Genomic DNA, 15,873 nt, shown 5'->3' on the forward strand with positions numbered 1-15,873 from the left:
TTAATTGTGCACATTGATGTTGTTTCTGGTTGAGCAACCGTAGATTTCTTTACTGCGTGTGTTTATAGTAATCTTAATGAGTGACCTGTTAGCATGTCGTGTAGGATTACTTTGATTTCTAGTTTTAAAGTCAAAATCAGAACTTTGAGTTTGCATTTGTGTGTTTGCATGCTGCGAAAGAAAGCTGTGTTATTTTGAATGTAGAAATAAATTCTTGACTTTTTGTTTTTTTTCCCTCTGTTTTTAGCATCCAAATAGCATGATGACAATGACGTTTTGCTTGATAATTCAAATATTATATCATGGCTGAAACTGAGTTTTCTGAACAGTTGAAAATTAATGGGTTTCAATTAGTTTTCATTACAAATTAACGGGAACATTCTCATTCAAATAAATGCATGGTCAATGTTTGTTGCTAACCACATAGCTTTTGTAAATGCTGAACATTGAGTGTTTTATTATTGGTTGAGTCCACGGTTTATATATGTGCCTCAATGTAATTGATATCATTGATTGATTTTAAACTTTTGTTAAATGTGTTAAAAGATATCATGGAATGCTTGAATCTTTCGATAAGGCTGCTTGGACAAAGGAAATGTTGCATATATTTTGTGATATATGCATTAAGGCAATTGATATGGGAATGAGACCTAATACTCATTTCGATAAAACGGGGTGGAAATTTCTTATAACATCATTCAAAGAACAAATTGGCCATGCATTTACTAAAACACAATTGAAAAACAAATGGGATGGATGCAAAAATGATTGGAGGATATGGAATAAGCTGGTTTCTGAAACTAGTATTGGCTGGAATAGTGAATTAGGCACAATTTCAGCTAGCGATGAGTGGTGGAAACAAAAAATTCAGGTACATTCCTTGTCATCCTAACAATTTCTTTTATTGTTGTCAAATTCCAACACCAAAATTTTACTAGTCTTGATCCTTCAATACTTGATTTTATTTATATGCAGGAAATTAAAGGAGCCAAAAAATTCAGACATGTCGGTATTGAGCCGTCTTTGAAGAATAAATTTGACCGAATGTATTCCAACATTGTCGCAACTAGAGCGTTTGCATGGGCTCCTTCATCAGGACTACCTGCTGGCAATGATGTCGATCCTGGTACAAGCAATGCCGACATTGATCGTGATGGTTTGGAAGAAGGAAGCAGTAATTCGGAGGAAGATGTGATTCCAGATTTCCAGACTGACATGGCTTGAATGGTTAGAGGGATAAATATGTCTAGCAGCAACAACACAAAAGGCGGTTGCAAGAGAAAAGGACGAGATCCTTATGACGTGCAAGGTAGAAAGAAGAAAACATTTGGAATTGGTGTTCAGCTACTATCAAGGTGCAATCAACTACTTGAGAGCATGTCAACTAAGAGTGATTCCACGTCTATTAATATGGATCGCGAAGGCTGTAGTATTCGCAAGGTGATGGCTGAGCTGCACTTAATTCCTAGAGTTTCAATTGAAGATGAGTTCCACGACTTTGCTACGGAGTATTTGAGTTTAAGAAGGAAAAGATAAATGTGGGCTAGTATGGGTGATAAGGAGCAGAAGTTGAGATGGTTGCAACCAATATATGATCACATTAAACATGCTTAGCTGACATGGTATTATTTCATTTTCTTAACTGTTAATCAATTAACTATGTTCACTTGCTTAATGTATTTATACAAGTTTATTTTATTGTTGCAGAATAATGGGATGCCGGTTTTAAAAAAAAAGTATTTTCCAATTGCCGAAGTTTATCCGAGTCATTGTATTATTCCACATTTCGTGTTGAGATATATGGGCATTTCCATTTGCAGTAATTTGTTTTCTGTTGTATTCATATTAAACTACTTTTCGGGAGTTAATATACTTGTATGAGAATATTGCTGGTTTTTAATGTTGTATTTTATCGATGAATTAAAACTGTCACTTCTGTTTTTATTAATGTTAAATGGTTGACCCTTGGATGGAATTGGTTAGTAATTTTCCTTCACTGTGTTGTTCCCTGAAGGTCTTGAATCTTGAGTGTTGCTGTTAAAATGCTTGTTTTATTGTAATGTACCATGTGCAGCCTTGTTTGTTTTCTTTTCTGTCGTGAGGTGATGGGAGTTGCTGCCTTGTGTGTCCAACTGTAATTGTATAATATATCATGTGTAGCTACTGTGTGAATATTGGTTTGTTTTCTTTTCTGCCGTGAGGTGATGGGAGCTGCAGCCTTGTTTGTCAAGCTGTATTCATTGATATACCATGTGCAGCTACTGTGTGAATATTGGTTTGTTTTCTTTTTCTGTTGTGAGGTGATGGGAGCTGCAGCCTTGTTTGTCAAGCTGAAATTCATTGATATACCATGTGCAGCTACTGTGTGCTTATGAGGTGTGAAACCTGCATTTTTTTTCTTTTCTGCCATGAGGATTGATGGAAACTACTGTCTTGTTTGTTAATGCTGTTAATGCTATTCATTATTGTTAAAATGATTGTTTCAACTACTGTGTGCAAGTGAGTTGTGAATATTGTTTCAGCTACTGTGTGCATGAGAGCCAGTGTATGAAATATATGTATGTGCTACTGTAACTGTTGTTTGAGCTGCTGGATTTGTCACCGATTCAATTGGAATACATGCTCTCTTTGGTGCAGTTGTTGTTGGAGTTCATATATATATAAATTGTGTTTATTTTGTGAGGTGTCAATTGAATTTCAGTTACTGTTGTTTTTTAGATGATTTCGGTACATGTTTTTAGGTGTGCACTGTCATGGTCTGTCATGGTGATAAGTAAAGAAAAAAAGTGGGCCAAAAAATCTTGAATAATAGAATGAGAACACAAAATGAAAGAATACATGTCAGAATGTTGTCCATGTATGAGCTGTAAAATTAACATTATATGTTACTTTTACAGTTTATATATGTGATAATGTACTTATGTTGAAAGCTGAATAACTTGTAAAAGAGACGTAAACAGCATTGAGTTTTTCCTATATAAAGAGGAATGTTTGTAAGCCAACTTTCAAAAAACTATTTTACTTCATAACAAACCTCTCAAACCTCAACTGCATTTTATACAAGCAAGTAGCAACTGGAACACTCTGTTTTTATTGGCTTTACAGGTGTGAAAAAACTGATGTCGCACCAACTTTTTGATAGTTCTTTTTTATTGAATGATATTTAATTATTTAAATATTTTTATTAACAACATATAATTTTTTTTTTGTTTACATGTAATTGAAGTTATGGATGATTCACGGTTTAATGACATATTTAATGGGGATTTCGATGGCAATTATGATAATATAATGAACCGCATTGTAGACCACATTAATTATCCTAGTTATGAAGGTAGTGGTGCCTCAATTGCTGGTGCCAGAGATGACGATGATGGAAACGACGCCGACGACGGTAATGATGATGATGATGATGACGGTGACGATGACAGTGATGATGACGATGAATTTATTATAAGGAGGCATTTTGATATGAAAAAATTAATTATATGCATAGCTGGAGCTAGAAACATGTATTATATTAATTATATGCATAAAGAACCAATGGTTTCGTATAACACAGGGATGCGTTGGTTGACGGGGGTTTTAAAAGGTCATTGGAAATGAAGTGTTAACATGTTCAGGATGGACGCAACCACTTTGTTAAGTCTGTGCACTGAATTAGAAACGCACAATGGCTTAAAACCGTCAAGAAGAATGAGCGTTATTGAAAAGGCGGTAATGTTTCTATTTACAATAGCAATTGGGGCGTCAAATAGACAAGTGCAGGAAAGATTTCAGCATTCAGGTGAAACTATTAGTAGATGTTTTAAAGAAGTGCTTAAATCATTACGTTTATTTGTTGTGGAAGTCATAAAACCAGTAGATCCATAATTTACGAGCACACCAAGAGAAATTGCTATGAATCCAAGATTTATGCCACATTTCAAGGTAAGATGATTTTTTGTTTAATTAAGTAGTTTAATTAAGTTTAATTAAGTTGTTCAAATGAGTATGAAATATGTTATAAATGTTTATACGTACTTAATGTTTTTGTGAACTGTAGAATTGTGTCGGTGCAATTGATGGAACACATGTTCGTGCCTACATACCATCTGAAAATCAAATTTCATTTATTGGAAGAAAAAGGTGTAACAACACAAAATGTCATGGCTGCTTATAGTTTCGACATGCAATTCATGTTCGTGTGGGCAGGATAGGAAGGCAGTGCACACGATACGCGTATTTTTCTTGAGGCTATTGACAATAGTAATATCAAATTTCCAAAACCTCCAGAAGGTTGTGATTTTGACTAAATTGAAGATTTGGTAATTGAAGGAATATAATTTTTTTTAAAGTTTTGTTTAAAATTACCATGTTGTTATTATTTGTTGGAAAATACTATTTGGTTGATGCTAGATATTCAAACGAGTATGGGTATTTGGGTCCCTACAAAGGCGAGAGGTATCACTTCCAAGAATTTAGGCGTCGTGGATAACCAAGTGGTCGAAAAGAAGTATTTAATCGTGCACACTCATCACTACGTAACGTGATTGAACGTTCTTTTGGGGTATGGAAACAGAGGTGGAAAATTTTGCAAAACATGTCTGCTTATCCATACAAAACACAAGTTGAGATTGTAGTTGCATCAATGGCACTACATAACTATATTAGAAGGAGATCGCAAGATGATGCGGTTTTTTTTTTAGTATGATCGCAATCCCAATTTAATTACAGATGACTTTTTACCTAATATTGTTCATCGCTTGACCGTTCAAGGATCACAGAGGCCTTCACGTATGGATTTTGTACGTGATGGAATTGCAAATAGTTTGATGGAACAATAAAGGAGTACATTAATGTATAAAGATTTTTCATTTCGTTATGTAATCATAATTACAGAACACCTATGTTTTGTAATTATATTTATGTGTATATATATGTCCTTTTAAGTAATTCTAAAATCAAATCTAAAACACAAAACATTTTCACCAAACACAAGAAACTATATTTTTTACCACAATTTCAACAATAGTTTTAACCAAACATAAAACTGCTTTTTTTTCCACCACAATTTCAACCACAGTTTTAACCAAACACAAGAAACTGCTTTTTTTAAAACCGCAACTTTAACCACAGTTTTTACCAAACACCAACTTTTTTTGAAATCAACCTCACAAAAAGTACTTTTTATTAAACTATTTTTTTCAAACCACAACAACAAAAGCTATTATATTAAGGGTGTGTTTGGTATTGCGGTTACTGTTGTGGTTGTGATTTGAAAAAAATTGTTTTATAAAAAGTACTTTTAGTTGAGGTTGGTTTGGAAAAATATATGTTTGGTTAAAACTGTGGTTGAAATTGAGGTTGAACAAAAAGTAATTTAGTGGGTGTTTGTTATTGTGGTTGCGGGTGAGGTTCACCCGCAACCACAACTTTTAGTGTTTGGTAAAATTAAAAGAGCAGTTTTTTTTTCATGGGACCCACTTATAACTGTGGTGTGCCACAGGTTTTTGAGAAGCAGCATTTTGCTGCTTCTCGTCTAGACATTAACACCAACAGTGGAGCCATGCTCCACTGTTGCACTGTTCACGTACTAACGTGAACAATAGTTTTTTTTTTTAATTTCGAAAAACAATGCAAGTGAATTAAATTAATTCACTCGCACTGTTCACATGAAAAAAAAATTAAAAAAAAAACCAGTGCAATTAATTGATTTCACTCGCACTATTCACGTGAACGTGAACAATATTTTTTTTGTTTGTTAAAAAAAATAGTTTAAGGTGAATTAAATTTACTCGTACTGTAATCTCAATTTTATTCCTGATAATATTTTACCTAATTTTATTGCACGCTCAAAAAATCATGAAAACTATAGTTCTTGTCGAATGAATTTTGTACGTAATGAAATTGTAAATTTTTTTAAAAAAAATTGAGTTTTACTCGAAAAACTAGTATTTAATATTATTTATAACACTACATAAATTAGAAGGATATCGCATGATGACGTAGCATTTGTGAAATTTGATCGCAATTCCAATTATGTTCTTGCCGGGTCCGACCCAGTTAAAAAAATTTCAGTTTTTATTTTTATTTTAATTGTGTTTTATTCAAAAAATTAGAAGGATATCATTTGATGACGTAACAAAAAATTCAGTTTTTGTTGTTGCATGCTTAAGAAACCATGAACAATATAGTCATTGTTGGATAGATTTTGTATGTGATGACATTACATATAGTTTAATGGAATAATAAAAAATATTTGATATCAATATTATTGATTTCATGATGTAATAATAGTAGTTAAATCTTCAATATTTAAATTAAAAATATATTTTTAATTATTTTATAACCTCAATTTGAAAAGATTTTTTTAACCAAACACATTAAACTACTTTTTGTTCAACCTCAATTTCAACCACAGTTTTAACCAAACATGTATTTTTTCAAACCAACCTCAACTAAAAGTACTTTTTATAAAACAACTTTTTTCAAACTACAACCATAACAGCAACCGCAATACCAAACACACTCTTAATGTGTTTGGTTAAAAAAATGATTTTCAAATTGAGGTTATAAAATAATTAAAAATATTTTTAATTTAAATATTGAAGATTTAACTACTATTATTACATCATGAAATAAATAATATTGATATCAAATATTTTTTATTATTCCATTAAACTATATGCAATGTCATCACATACAAAATCTATCCAACAATGACTATATTTTTCATGGTTTCTTAAGCATGCAACAACAAAAACTGAATTTTTTGTTATGTCATCAAGCGACATCCTTCTAATTTTTTGAATAAAACACAATTAAAATAAAAATAAAAACTGAATTTTTTTAATTGGATCGGACCCGGCAAGAACATAATTGGAATTGCGATCAAATTGAGATTACAGTACGAGTAAATTTAATTCACCTTAAACTATTTTTTTTAACAAACAAAAAAAAATATTGTTCACGTTCGTGTGAATAGTGCAAGTGAAATCAATTAATTGCACTGGTTTTTTAGAAAAAATAAATAAACTTTTCATGTGAATAGTGTGAGTGAATTAATTCACTTGCACTGTTTTTCAAAAAAAAAATTTAAAAAAAAACCTACTGTTCACGTTAGTGAACAGTGCTACAGTGGAGCATGGCTCCACTGTTCACTGAACAGTGGAGCCATGCTCCATTGTTGGTGTTAATGTCTAGACGAGAAGCAGCAAAATGCTGCTTCTCAAAAACATGTGGCACACCACAGTTATAAATGGGTCTCATGAAAAAAAAAACTGTTGTTTTAATCTTACAAAACACTAAAAGTTGTGGCTGCGGGTGAACCTCACCCGCAGCCACAATAACAAACACCCACTAATAATGAGTGTAGGGGTGTTTGTCATAGTTTTATATTTTGGTTTTAGTAATTTTATTTAGAAAATACATTACATTAATGTTTTTTTAAATATTTTTAGATGATTTTGATATACTAATATAAAAAATAAAAACAATTCTAAAAAAGATTGTTTTGATTTATTTTTAAATGAAAATCTATTTTTAAATAAATATTTTATATCACAATTTCAATCACCGAAGGTATTTTCTTACATGTTTTTTTTTTTTTGTTTGGTAATATCATCAAATCTAAACCTGTAGAAATAGATATACTAGTGTATCTCACATGACAAATGTCGCATTGCAAGATCACAAGTCACAAGATGATCACTCATTGAGAATCATTCTTTTAATAAATCAACATTGCAAAAATGTTAATTAAATATAAAAAATACCCATCAACTCATCAATTACTAATTTTTTTTTTTTCTAAAACTTAGTTGTAAATGCTCATGTAATCAGTGCAAATACATATATATATCATTTGGACATAAGAGGGCGGAAATAACTATGACAGTAACAACATCACTGAAAGAAACTAGAGATCTCACCAATTACAAGAGTTTTTTTTCCAGTTGCCAACCTCGTTATACTCAAAATTGTCACACCGAAGATGGGGATTGTATCATCACATCAGCTCCTCAGGACTCTACCGCATGGCTCTGATGAATCTTGAGTTACTTAAAGCATGATCCAGAGAACATGCAGAGTGAACAAGATCACCTGAAACCAGTGCATCATCATCATCATCATCATCATCATCATAGGTCTCCTCCCTTGTAGATAGATAGGAAAATAGAGCCTGCTGCACGTACATTGCGTAGAGTAGTCCAGTAGGGTGTGTGGCCCATAGAAATCCGAAAGAAGTAAAGAGGTAGATAGGCCTTGTAATTGCTTCAATAAATTTATCAAATCTCCTCTCTAGATTTTCTCATCATTTTTTGTTTTGCTTGCATCACCATTTCTTGTAAAGTACACTGCTAAAAAGCCTGGAACAGTGTGTTTTCTAACATTAAAGTCTGAAATTTACAAATCCCAGTTCCTACACCATTTACTTCATTTTAATATTTAAAAAGCTTTTAAGCAACTGAATTTTATAATTTATTAAAATTAGGGTTTTTTTACGTATCTGCAAAGAGGTGTGATTCGTTTTGAAATTAACACTTTTTTAAAAACTTGATCTCGTAAACATTGTTCTTTCTTGCATGTATATCTGAAAGAAGTTTAAAGAAAAACGAAAACAAGCTGAATAAATAGTATATTTTATTTATTCAATAAGTTTTATATATAAAAGAATTCAATTAATAAATCAAATTAATTCCTTCAATCTTTCCGAAAGCTGAAACATTTAAGATTCTTTGGAGAAAGTATAAACCTACTGTATTTCAATAACTCTCCTCCCTTATCACATTAGCTTCATTGTGTTAAAATAGCTAAAAGAGCAAAGGACTTTATCTGAAAAATGGTGCTGAGAAGACCTGCCATGAACAGAAGTTGTAACAGAGAGAATCCAGATATTTTGATTGTGATGATTGCAGACGAACAGATAATGAGAGGTGGTGAGGATGACAAAGAGAGGGAAACAATGGGCCCTCAAAAGCCTGCAAGAGAAATGAGTGGCACTGCACCAAAGAGTAATTTGCTTCCTCATCACTCTTTTTTCTTCCTTTCTCTCTCCATCCCCTTGTTTTACTCTTGTGTGGCTCTTCTTTCTCTCTCTCTCTCCAGTTTAGTCTCCATGAAGGGGTCCATTTTATGCATCTCCCCATCTCACTGCGGAAGCTTTTTTTGGCTTTTGGGTACCCTCTTTCTTGCTTTTTAGTGAGTTTTCAGAATTTTTTGTCCTTTATTTTCAACACCCATTTGTGTTTATGAGCTTTAAAATCTTGTGGAGAGAAAGACGGAAGGAGTCTGAAAATCTGAATCTCAGTTTCTTGGGTTTCGGGTTCTTGAAGAAAAAACCTTACTTTCTCTGATCATGCAAACAAATTAACCATCTTTGTTTTTTTGTTGTTGTTGCTTAGAGGAGGGTGGGGTTAGTGCATGAGTCCTTGATGCTTTTTTTCTTTTCTTTTCTTTTTGTTATAGAAAAAACAAAAGTTACCACTGTTTTTGGGCTTTTGATTGTGCTCTTAGTTTCATGGAGAAAGAGAAAGAGAAACCAATGATTTCATAGGAAATTTGTGGCTTTTGATTGTAGCTTGTCTGGGTTGTTCGAGGGAGCCTACATATATTGTCAACCAGTCCACTTTGTCTTGTGAGTGTATAAAACTTCTTATGTCTGATTTGGGAAATCCCATGAATCTGCATGAAAATTCTTAACTCTCATTATTTAGCCGTCTACAAGGTATGCTGGTCGACGTTGTATCTACAGGGGCTGTCTCTTCCTGGGTGATCACCATTCAGCAAATGTAAACAAGGTTGGTCATTTTCACATGCTTTCCTTCATATCTTCCTTTTTTATAATTCCAGCACTCCTGCTATGTCCATACATTAGTTCAAAACACATTTGAACTGTTAATTTTGCTTTTCTTTGCGCCTGATGTCAACTGTTTTAGCATACTCGTGCAGAGTTCTTTAGGTCTTTCTTCTCTCTTTTTTCCCTTGCTTTCCTTGGATGCTATTTTGGTGCTCTTTAGGCTTCAGTTACATGGTCTTTATCCCATCTCTGATCTCCCCTTTCTGCTTTTACACGGATAATAGTGCTCGAGAGCTCTGGAAGCTTTAAAAGTAAGCTCATCTGCAAATCTCCTATAGCTAACTATTCACTGCATCGGGAATGGTGTTAGTTACATAACATTCTTAGATTACACCTATGTTCTCCCTTATATTGTTGATATGGTTCGTATTGACCCCTCCGTCAACTGTAAAAATTTCGATCCATGCTCTCCTTTCTTGCATATTTTCCATGGCCTGACGGTATTATCACTTGTACAAGACTAGGCTAGGTTCATTTGGGGCTCTGGTGACTGCAACTAAAGAGGCCCCAAGTCATAGATATCTGAACGAGATTGTACATGCTGGCCTTCTTTCACATGTTTTAATGGCTAGTTGTAACTTCTTGAGAATAAACTGTTTTGATGCCTGATGGCAATTTGCTGTACTTCCAACAATTATCTTCACCTTCCTCTATATGTGGGTCAGTAAATGAAAGTGGTTGTTGATGTGCTTCCATGCGTGTGTGAAATGAATGTCCTCGGCTTAATTTCATCAAAATTAAGTTGAAATAACGTAAAATGCACCTATGCTGGAGAAGGCTTGTGCGCCATGGTATTTTATTTTTTTTTACTTTTTTCTGACCTCACAGCCGGGGGTGCCCCTCCCCAATTATTACAATTTGGTAAATTGCAATCATTTGGAATCAAACCTTGCTTAAGTGAAGGAAGTTATCAAGTAAACAGCCATTAGGCTATGCCTGCTTAAAAGTGCATTCTCAATGCTCTAGAACGTTTTCCAGTGAGAGAGAAAATGCAAAGAAGCTTGCAAACTAACAGCCAGATATTGATCGTTTTTCATCATCCATTTTTTTGCTGAATATATACTAGCATTGTTTTTCCTCTAATTATGGTTCTACGGTTTACTATTAGTGTGCTCTGACCTTATCAATTCATTGAAATTCTTCAGTTGAATTTTACTCGACATCAGAAATTAAAACCTTCAAGATTGCCTGCAAGAACTACGCATAGTTCAGCTATGGAATGCTGATTACTGTTCTGTTCATGATCTTCAGTGAGAGGAGTTCCGCATAAGTGCAAGTAACGCTGTTTTGCAAGTGAAAGTGGTCTAACATACAAGTTAAACATAGGAACTTGCTATTTGTGTCTCTTGCCATGTGATTTAATTGATTCACAATATCATGGAGAATGGTTTGTTTAGTGTTCCAATAGATATGGCAGGAAGGAATTCTGTTACCATGGACTGTTCATCACAAAGAACCCCCAACTCACTTGTCCAGTTGGATTCATTTAACCTTAACCACCATAATCAAACATTGGCTGGATTTACCATGCTTCCAACATTGCAAGGAGAACCTATAAGTGATCTCCATGCAAACATTCACTCAGCAAATCGATCTTCATTTATGAACTCAGATGCATTAGTTGCATCTCTTGGAAGGAATGTTGTGGGAGATACTTTACCTGGCTGTTCACGTTCTGCTGGTAACCCTCCATTTGAAGAGCATTTTGGGAGTGGAATCCCTAATTATGCACTTGCTACTCTTGTGGCTACAAGAAGTGGTCTTCAAGAAACTCTGAACAACTTGGCAATTTCAGGACCATCAAGCTACCCTTTGGAAGAGTCAAGGTCATTTGTTTCAAATGATTGCACCAATGCTTTGAATTCATCATTTGCGTCATCTTTGAATTATGGATGTGGTGAAGTATTTGGTAGTACGAATGGTAAGGAGGATTTTGACAGGTTTCCTGCTCCCATAGAGCTCAGTGGACGAACACCTTTAAGAGCAGGGTTTCAACCACATTCGTCCGTTGGAAACCTGCAACCAAATGGCTGGATAACATCAAATGGTGTGAATGTGAGTGCAGATGAATGTTTTGCATCTGGTAAACTTGCTAATGAGCTCTCTTTAAGCCTTGCCACATCTCAGCCTTCTGTCATGGATAGCAGAAGTATCCCTGATCAAAGCTCGGAGATCGCTCTTAATCATGTAGCACGCCACTTCTCGAAAGAAACAAGGTTAGGCTCTGAACAAACTTCTTGTAGCAGTAAGGAGCTTTCTTTGAGTTGCAGTTCTTACAAAACTGGTCAATCCTCACAAGTATTATTAGGATCCAGATATCTTCATGTAATACAGGAAATACTTGCTCAAATTGCAAGCTATTCACTGGAGAATCTAGACCAGGGGTTCAAGACTGGAGCAAGTACACTATTCTCTTCAAGTTACGCAATGGAGGGAGGGATGCCGCTGATGGGCTTTGATAAATCTCCTGATGGGAGTGATAGACTTGATATTCAAATGGATCCAGCACTGCAGAAACGGGCACTGGAAGCAAAGAGAACACAATTGCTAACTCTACTGCAAGTGGTATGTCGATTTAATTATTGGTACTAACAAATTATGAAAGTGATAAAATCTTGTCTTGTCATGAATCATGCTTCTGATTAAAATGAATGTAGTAACTCCTTACTTTTGTTATAATCGGTTGATATACATGCTGCACAAACGAGCTCTGTGGGATCAAAATCGAATAAATGTTTGAACATTGAAACTGAACTATCCAAATATTGAAAAGTTTAATGGCAAAGCTGTAATTGAAAAATTGCTTTAATTCAAATATCATTCCCCACCATATTTATAGTATAAATTGCTTGAAGCATGTGTGGTTATCCTATTACTTCTTCTATGGTGAAAGCTACTATCTCTTGTTACTTTGTGTGGGTTTGTTGGACACAACATCGTGGCACAATAACAAGGCACCCTACCTCATATGCTCAGGTTGATGAACGATATAGCCAATGCTTGGATGAAATACACACAGTTATTTCAGCATTCCATGCTGCAACTGAGTTGGACCCACAGATTCACACACGTTTTTCTCTTCAAACAATATCTTTCTTGTACAAACGCCTTAGGGAGCGGATCAGCAACCAAATCCTAGCAATGGGAGCTCATTTGGATAGTGGAGACACCATAGAGACAGAAGGATCTTTTGGAACTTCATACTTACAAAAGCAATGGACTCTCCAGCAGCTGAAGAAAAATGACCATCAACTATGGAGACCCCAGAGAGGCTTACCAGAAAGATCTGTCTCAGTTCTGCGTGCATGGATGTTTCAGAACTTTCTTCACCCGTGAGATCTTCTCTCCTAACTAACCTTGTTAAGAGGCCTTTACTATGGTAAAATGCATTAGCCTGGTTTGACAATCATGCGTCAAAAGTGAGTTATACGTTTGATGTCTTTCAGGTACCCTAAAGATGCAGAGAAGCATTTGCTTGCGGCAAAAAGCGGACTAACAAGAAGCCAGGTACATAAAAAAAGATTGTATAGTTGGATGGAATATTTCAAGAATTTGAAGGACATGCTTATACGCTCTTGTGTTTTGATCGCTTGACGTTATAAGATTCAACATTTGTTCTGCTGTCTCACATTCTCCTTCACAAAATCTTGGAAATAAACAGGTATCAAATTGGTTTATAAATGCTCGTGTTCGTCTATGGAAACCAATGATAGAGGAGATGTATGCCGAGATGAACAGAAGAAAGGCTCACCAAAACGAAGAGGGAACCAACAGCAATCACAGAATTAGCATATCAGCAATCCAAGATTTAATGTGAGCTAGAGTTGGATGTAAAAATAGACATGGTAGTGACGTGAAGAACTACTTTGTTACTATTATGATTGAATAGGTGGGGGGAAAAAAAAGGCATCCAGCAAATGGATATAACTGTATATAAATGCTCTAAAGTGTTGTTGGGGTTAACATTTTAATCACGTATTTGTTAATTGGGATATGTTCCCTCCACTAGCCATGGATTAACTAAGTGGAATTCTTATGCATGCATTGAACTTGAATTCATGCCAATCTTTCTTTTATTGCAGACCTCATTATATGCACTTATGCAGTAATACGTCTGGCTCGAGCCGCCCCAAATAAACAAGTAAAGAACCCAGCTGTGTTTTTTAAATTCCTTTGCTTGTTAATTCAAAGAAATCTAGGAGGCACAAGTAGCACAAGACACTATTTGCTGTTTATTAGTTTTTTTCAAGGAATTTATTGGGCATCAACAAATTAGTCACATAACAGGTTTTATGTTTTTTTTTTTTTCGGGATTTCAATATTTTTTGTCCACTTTAATGACGCTAATAATTTTAAAAGAAAAAAAAAACCTTGCTATGAGAGGCTCTCTGGTCTTCTCATTTATTTTGCACAGTAAATTGATCGATATACCCTTGAAATCAAACAAAAATTAATCCATTAATATATGGTTCAAGCGCGTTTTCATTTTTTGATTATGGTTTTTTTTTTTTTTTTTTTGTAATTTAAGGTACACTTAGGGTTGTTTAAGAAATTATTAAAAAGAATTGATGTGTTTCGCATGGATGCCCTCCATTTCATTTTAGCAATGCGTAGGTCGTCAAACACCATGTTTTATGAAGGAATTGTGATCTCCGCGGCCGCCCTCTATTATGAGACGGCACATGTGATCGAAAGATATCAAGTTTTATATTAGCGATTTTTTTTTATTATTATTTTCTTTTTTTCTCTCCTCACCTCAAATTTCATGTTTGGCCTTTCAAAATTTCAAGATAGCCCTTCAATTGTTTTCTTCTTCAAATTTGATTCGTATTTTTTTTATTTCTATTTATTTTATATTGAATGATTTATTCAATTGAATTTGTTTTGCTATTTAATCCTTTTATAATTTTTTTTTCATATTAGATTTCATCCTTATTTTTTTAATTGTTTATTTTTTTTACATAGATAAATTTTTCAATTTCATATTTTTTTTATTTCGTTATTTAACATTAAATTGGTTGGGAAATGAGCTTATTGGTTGAGTCCAGATATGAAATTTAATGGGTTACAAGTTTGGGAGATTAACTCAAGTCTTGGAGATTTGCTTGGGTTTGCTTGTTTTTTTATATAAAAAAATGAGTATGATTTTTTAGTTTTATCTTCAAAATTTATTTAATTTTAGGTTGGGCACCGTTATTTTCTTATTTGCTTTCTATTGGATGTTTTATTGGTTTTGAAAATGATTCGGGTTATCTTGTCCTTCAACATTGATTTTTTTGGTGATTAAACTTCTTAGTTTTATTCAAAAAAATTTCATCAAGACTACCATGGTTTAGCAAAAAGGTTTGTCGTTGTCAAATTTGTTTTTTCAAGTTTAATTATTGTCATTGCATTTCTTATTCGTATTATTAAATTAGCTAAATTATTAAACTCGGTTGAGTCTAACCTAAGTCTCGAGTTGTTTTTATCTTTCTTATGAACGCTTGCGTCGCCTTGACATCTTTTTTCATGTTGAAAACAAATTAAGTGGGCCGAGGTGTAGTGTGGGCCATTAATTTAGTTATTAACAAAATACCTAAGGGTGTGGCTAAATTTTTATAGTCACATCCACAAAAACTATTCATTGTAATAGTGTTTGGTGTTTTTCTTTTCTTTTCTTTTAGTTTTTTTTCCTTTCAATTTCACCCTTCAACAACCTCATTTTCTTGTTTTTATTTAGTTTTTTTTTTAATTTCATCCTTTAATATTAGGTTGTTTTGGAAATTGTTCTTTGTAATTTTTTTTATTAGGTTACATACTTGTCTTATGTATTTATTTATTTTTCTCGATTTTAGCATTCAACATTAGATCTATTAGAAGTGGTGTTTCATAATTTCTTTTGATTTGCTTTCTGTAAATGTATCTTCATTTCATTACCCAAGTCGTGAGTTTAACAGGTTAACTTGCATTGACTCGGGTTATTTGTTTTTTGCTGCTTTTTCTAATTGATATTTTTTTCAATTTCATCCTTCAACATTGAGTTGGTTGGAAAT

General features: G+C 33.8%; 2 protein-coding genes across 6 annotated transcripts; both read left to right on the forward strand.

Moving 5' to 3' along the window:
- The first annotated feature begins 637 nt into the window (after positions 1-637).
- LOC112325041 (L10-interacting MYB domain-containing protein-like) lies at positions 638-1,224 on the forward strand. Its single transcript, XM_024590364.2, has 2 exons — positions 638-871; positions 976-1,224. Exons 1-2 carry the CDS (start codon positions 638-640, stop codon positions 1,222-1,224), a joined length of 483 nt encoding a protein of 160 aa, XP_024446132.2.
- Positions 1,225-9,002: 7,778 nt separating this feature from the next.
- LOC7463745 (homeobox protein ATH1) lies at positions 9,003-13,917 on the forward strand. 5 transcript variants are annotated; one of them, XM_024589852.2, is made up of 6 exons: positions 9,003-9,782; positions 10,987-12,057; positions 12,157-12,406; positions 12,818-13,173; positions 13,288-13,348; positions 13,503-13,917. In XM_024589852.2, the coding sequence occupies exons 2-6, from the start codon at positions 11,219-11,221 to the stop codon at positions 13,656-13,658; spliced, it is 1,662 nt and encodes a 553-aa protein (XP_024445620.1). In that variant the 5' UTR covers positions 9,003-9,782; positions 10,987-11,218; the 3' UTR covers positions 13,659-13,917. The 5 variants fall into 5 exon arrangements, with proteins under 5 accessions (XP_024445620.1, XP_024445618.1, XP_052305228.1 ...); XM_024589850.2 differs by having other exon boundaries at positions 9,003-9,619; positions 9,699-9,782; positions 10,987-12,406; XM_052449268.1 differs by having other exon boundaries at positions 9,003-9,619; positions 9,699-9,782; positions 11,008-12,406.
- Positions 13,918-15,873: the final 1,956 nt, after the last annotated feature.

Source organism: Populus trichocarpa, chromosome 18, assembly GCF_000002775.5.
Source record: "Populus trichocarpa isolate Nisqually-1 chromosome 18, P.trichocarpa_v4.1, whole genome shotgun sequence".
Classification (NCBI taxonomy): Eukaryota; Viridiplantae; Streptophyta; class Magnoliopsida; order Malpighiales; family Salicaceae; genus Populus; species Populus trichocarpa.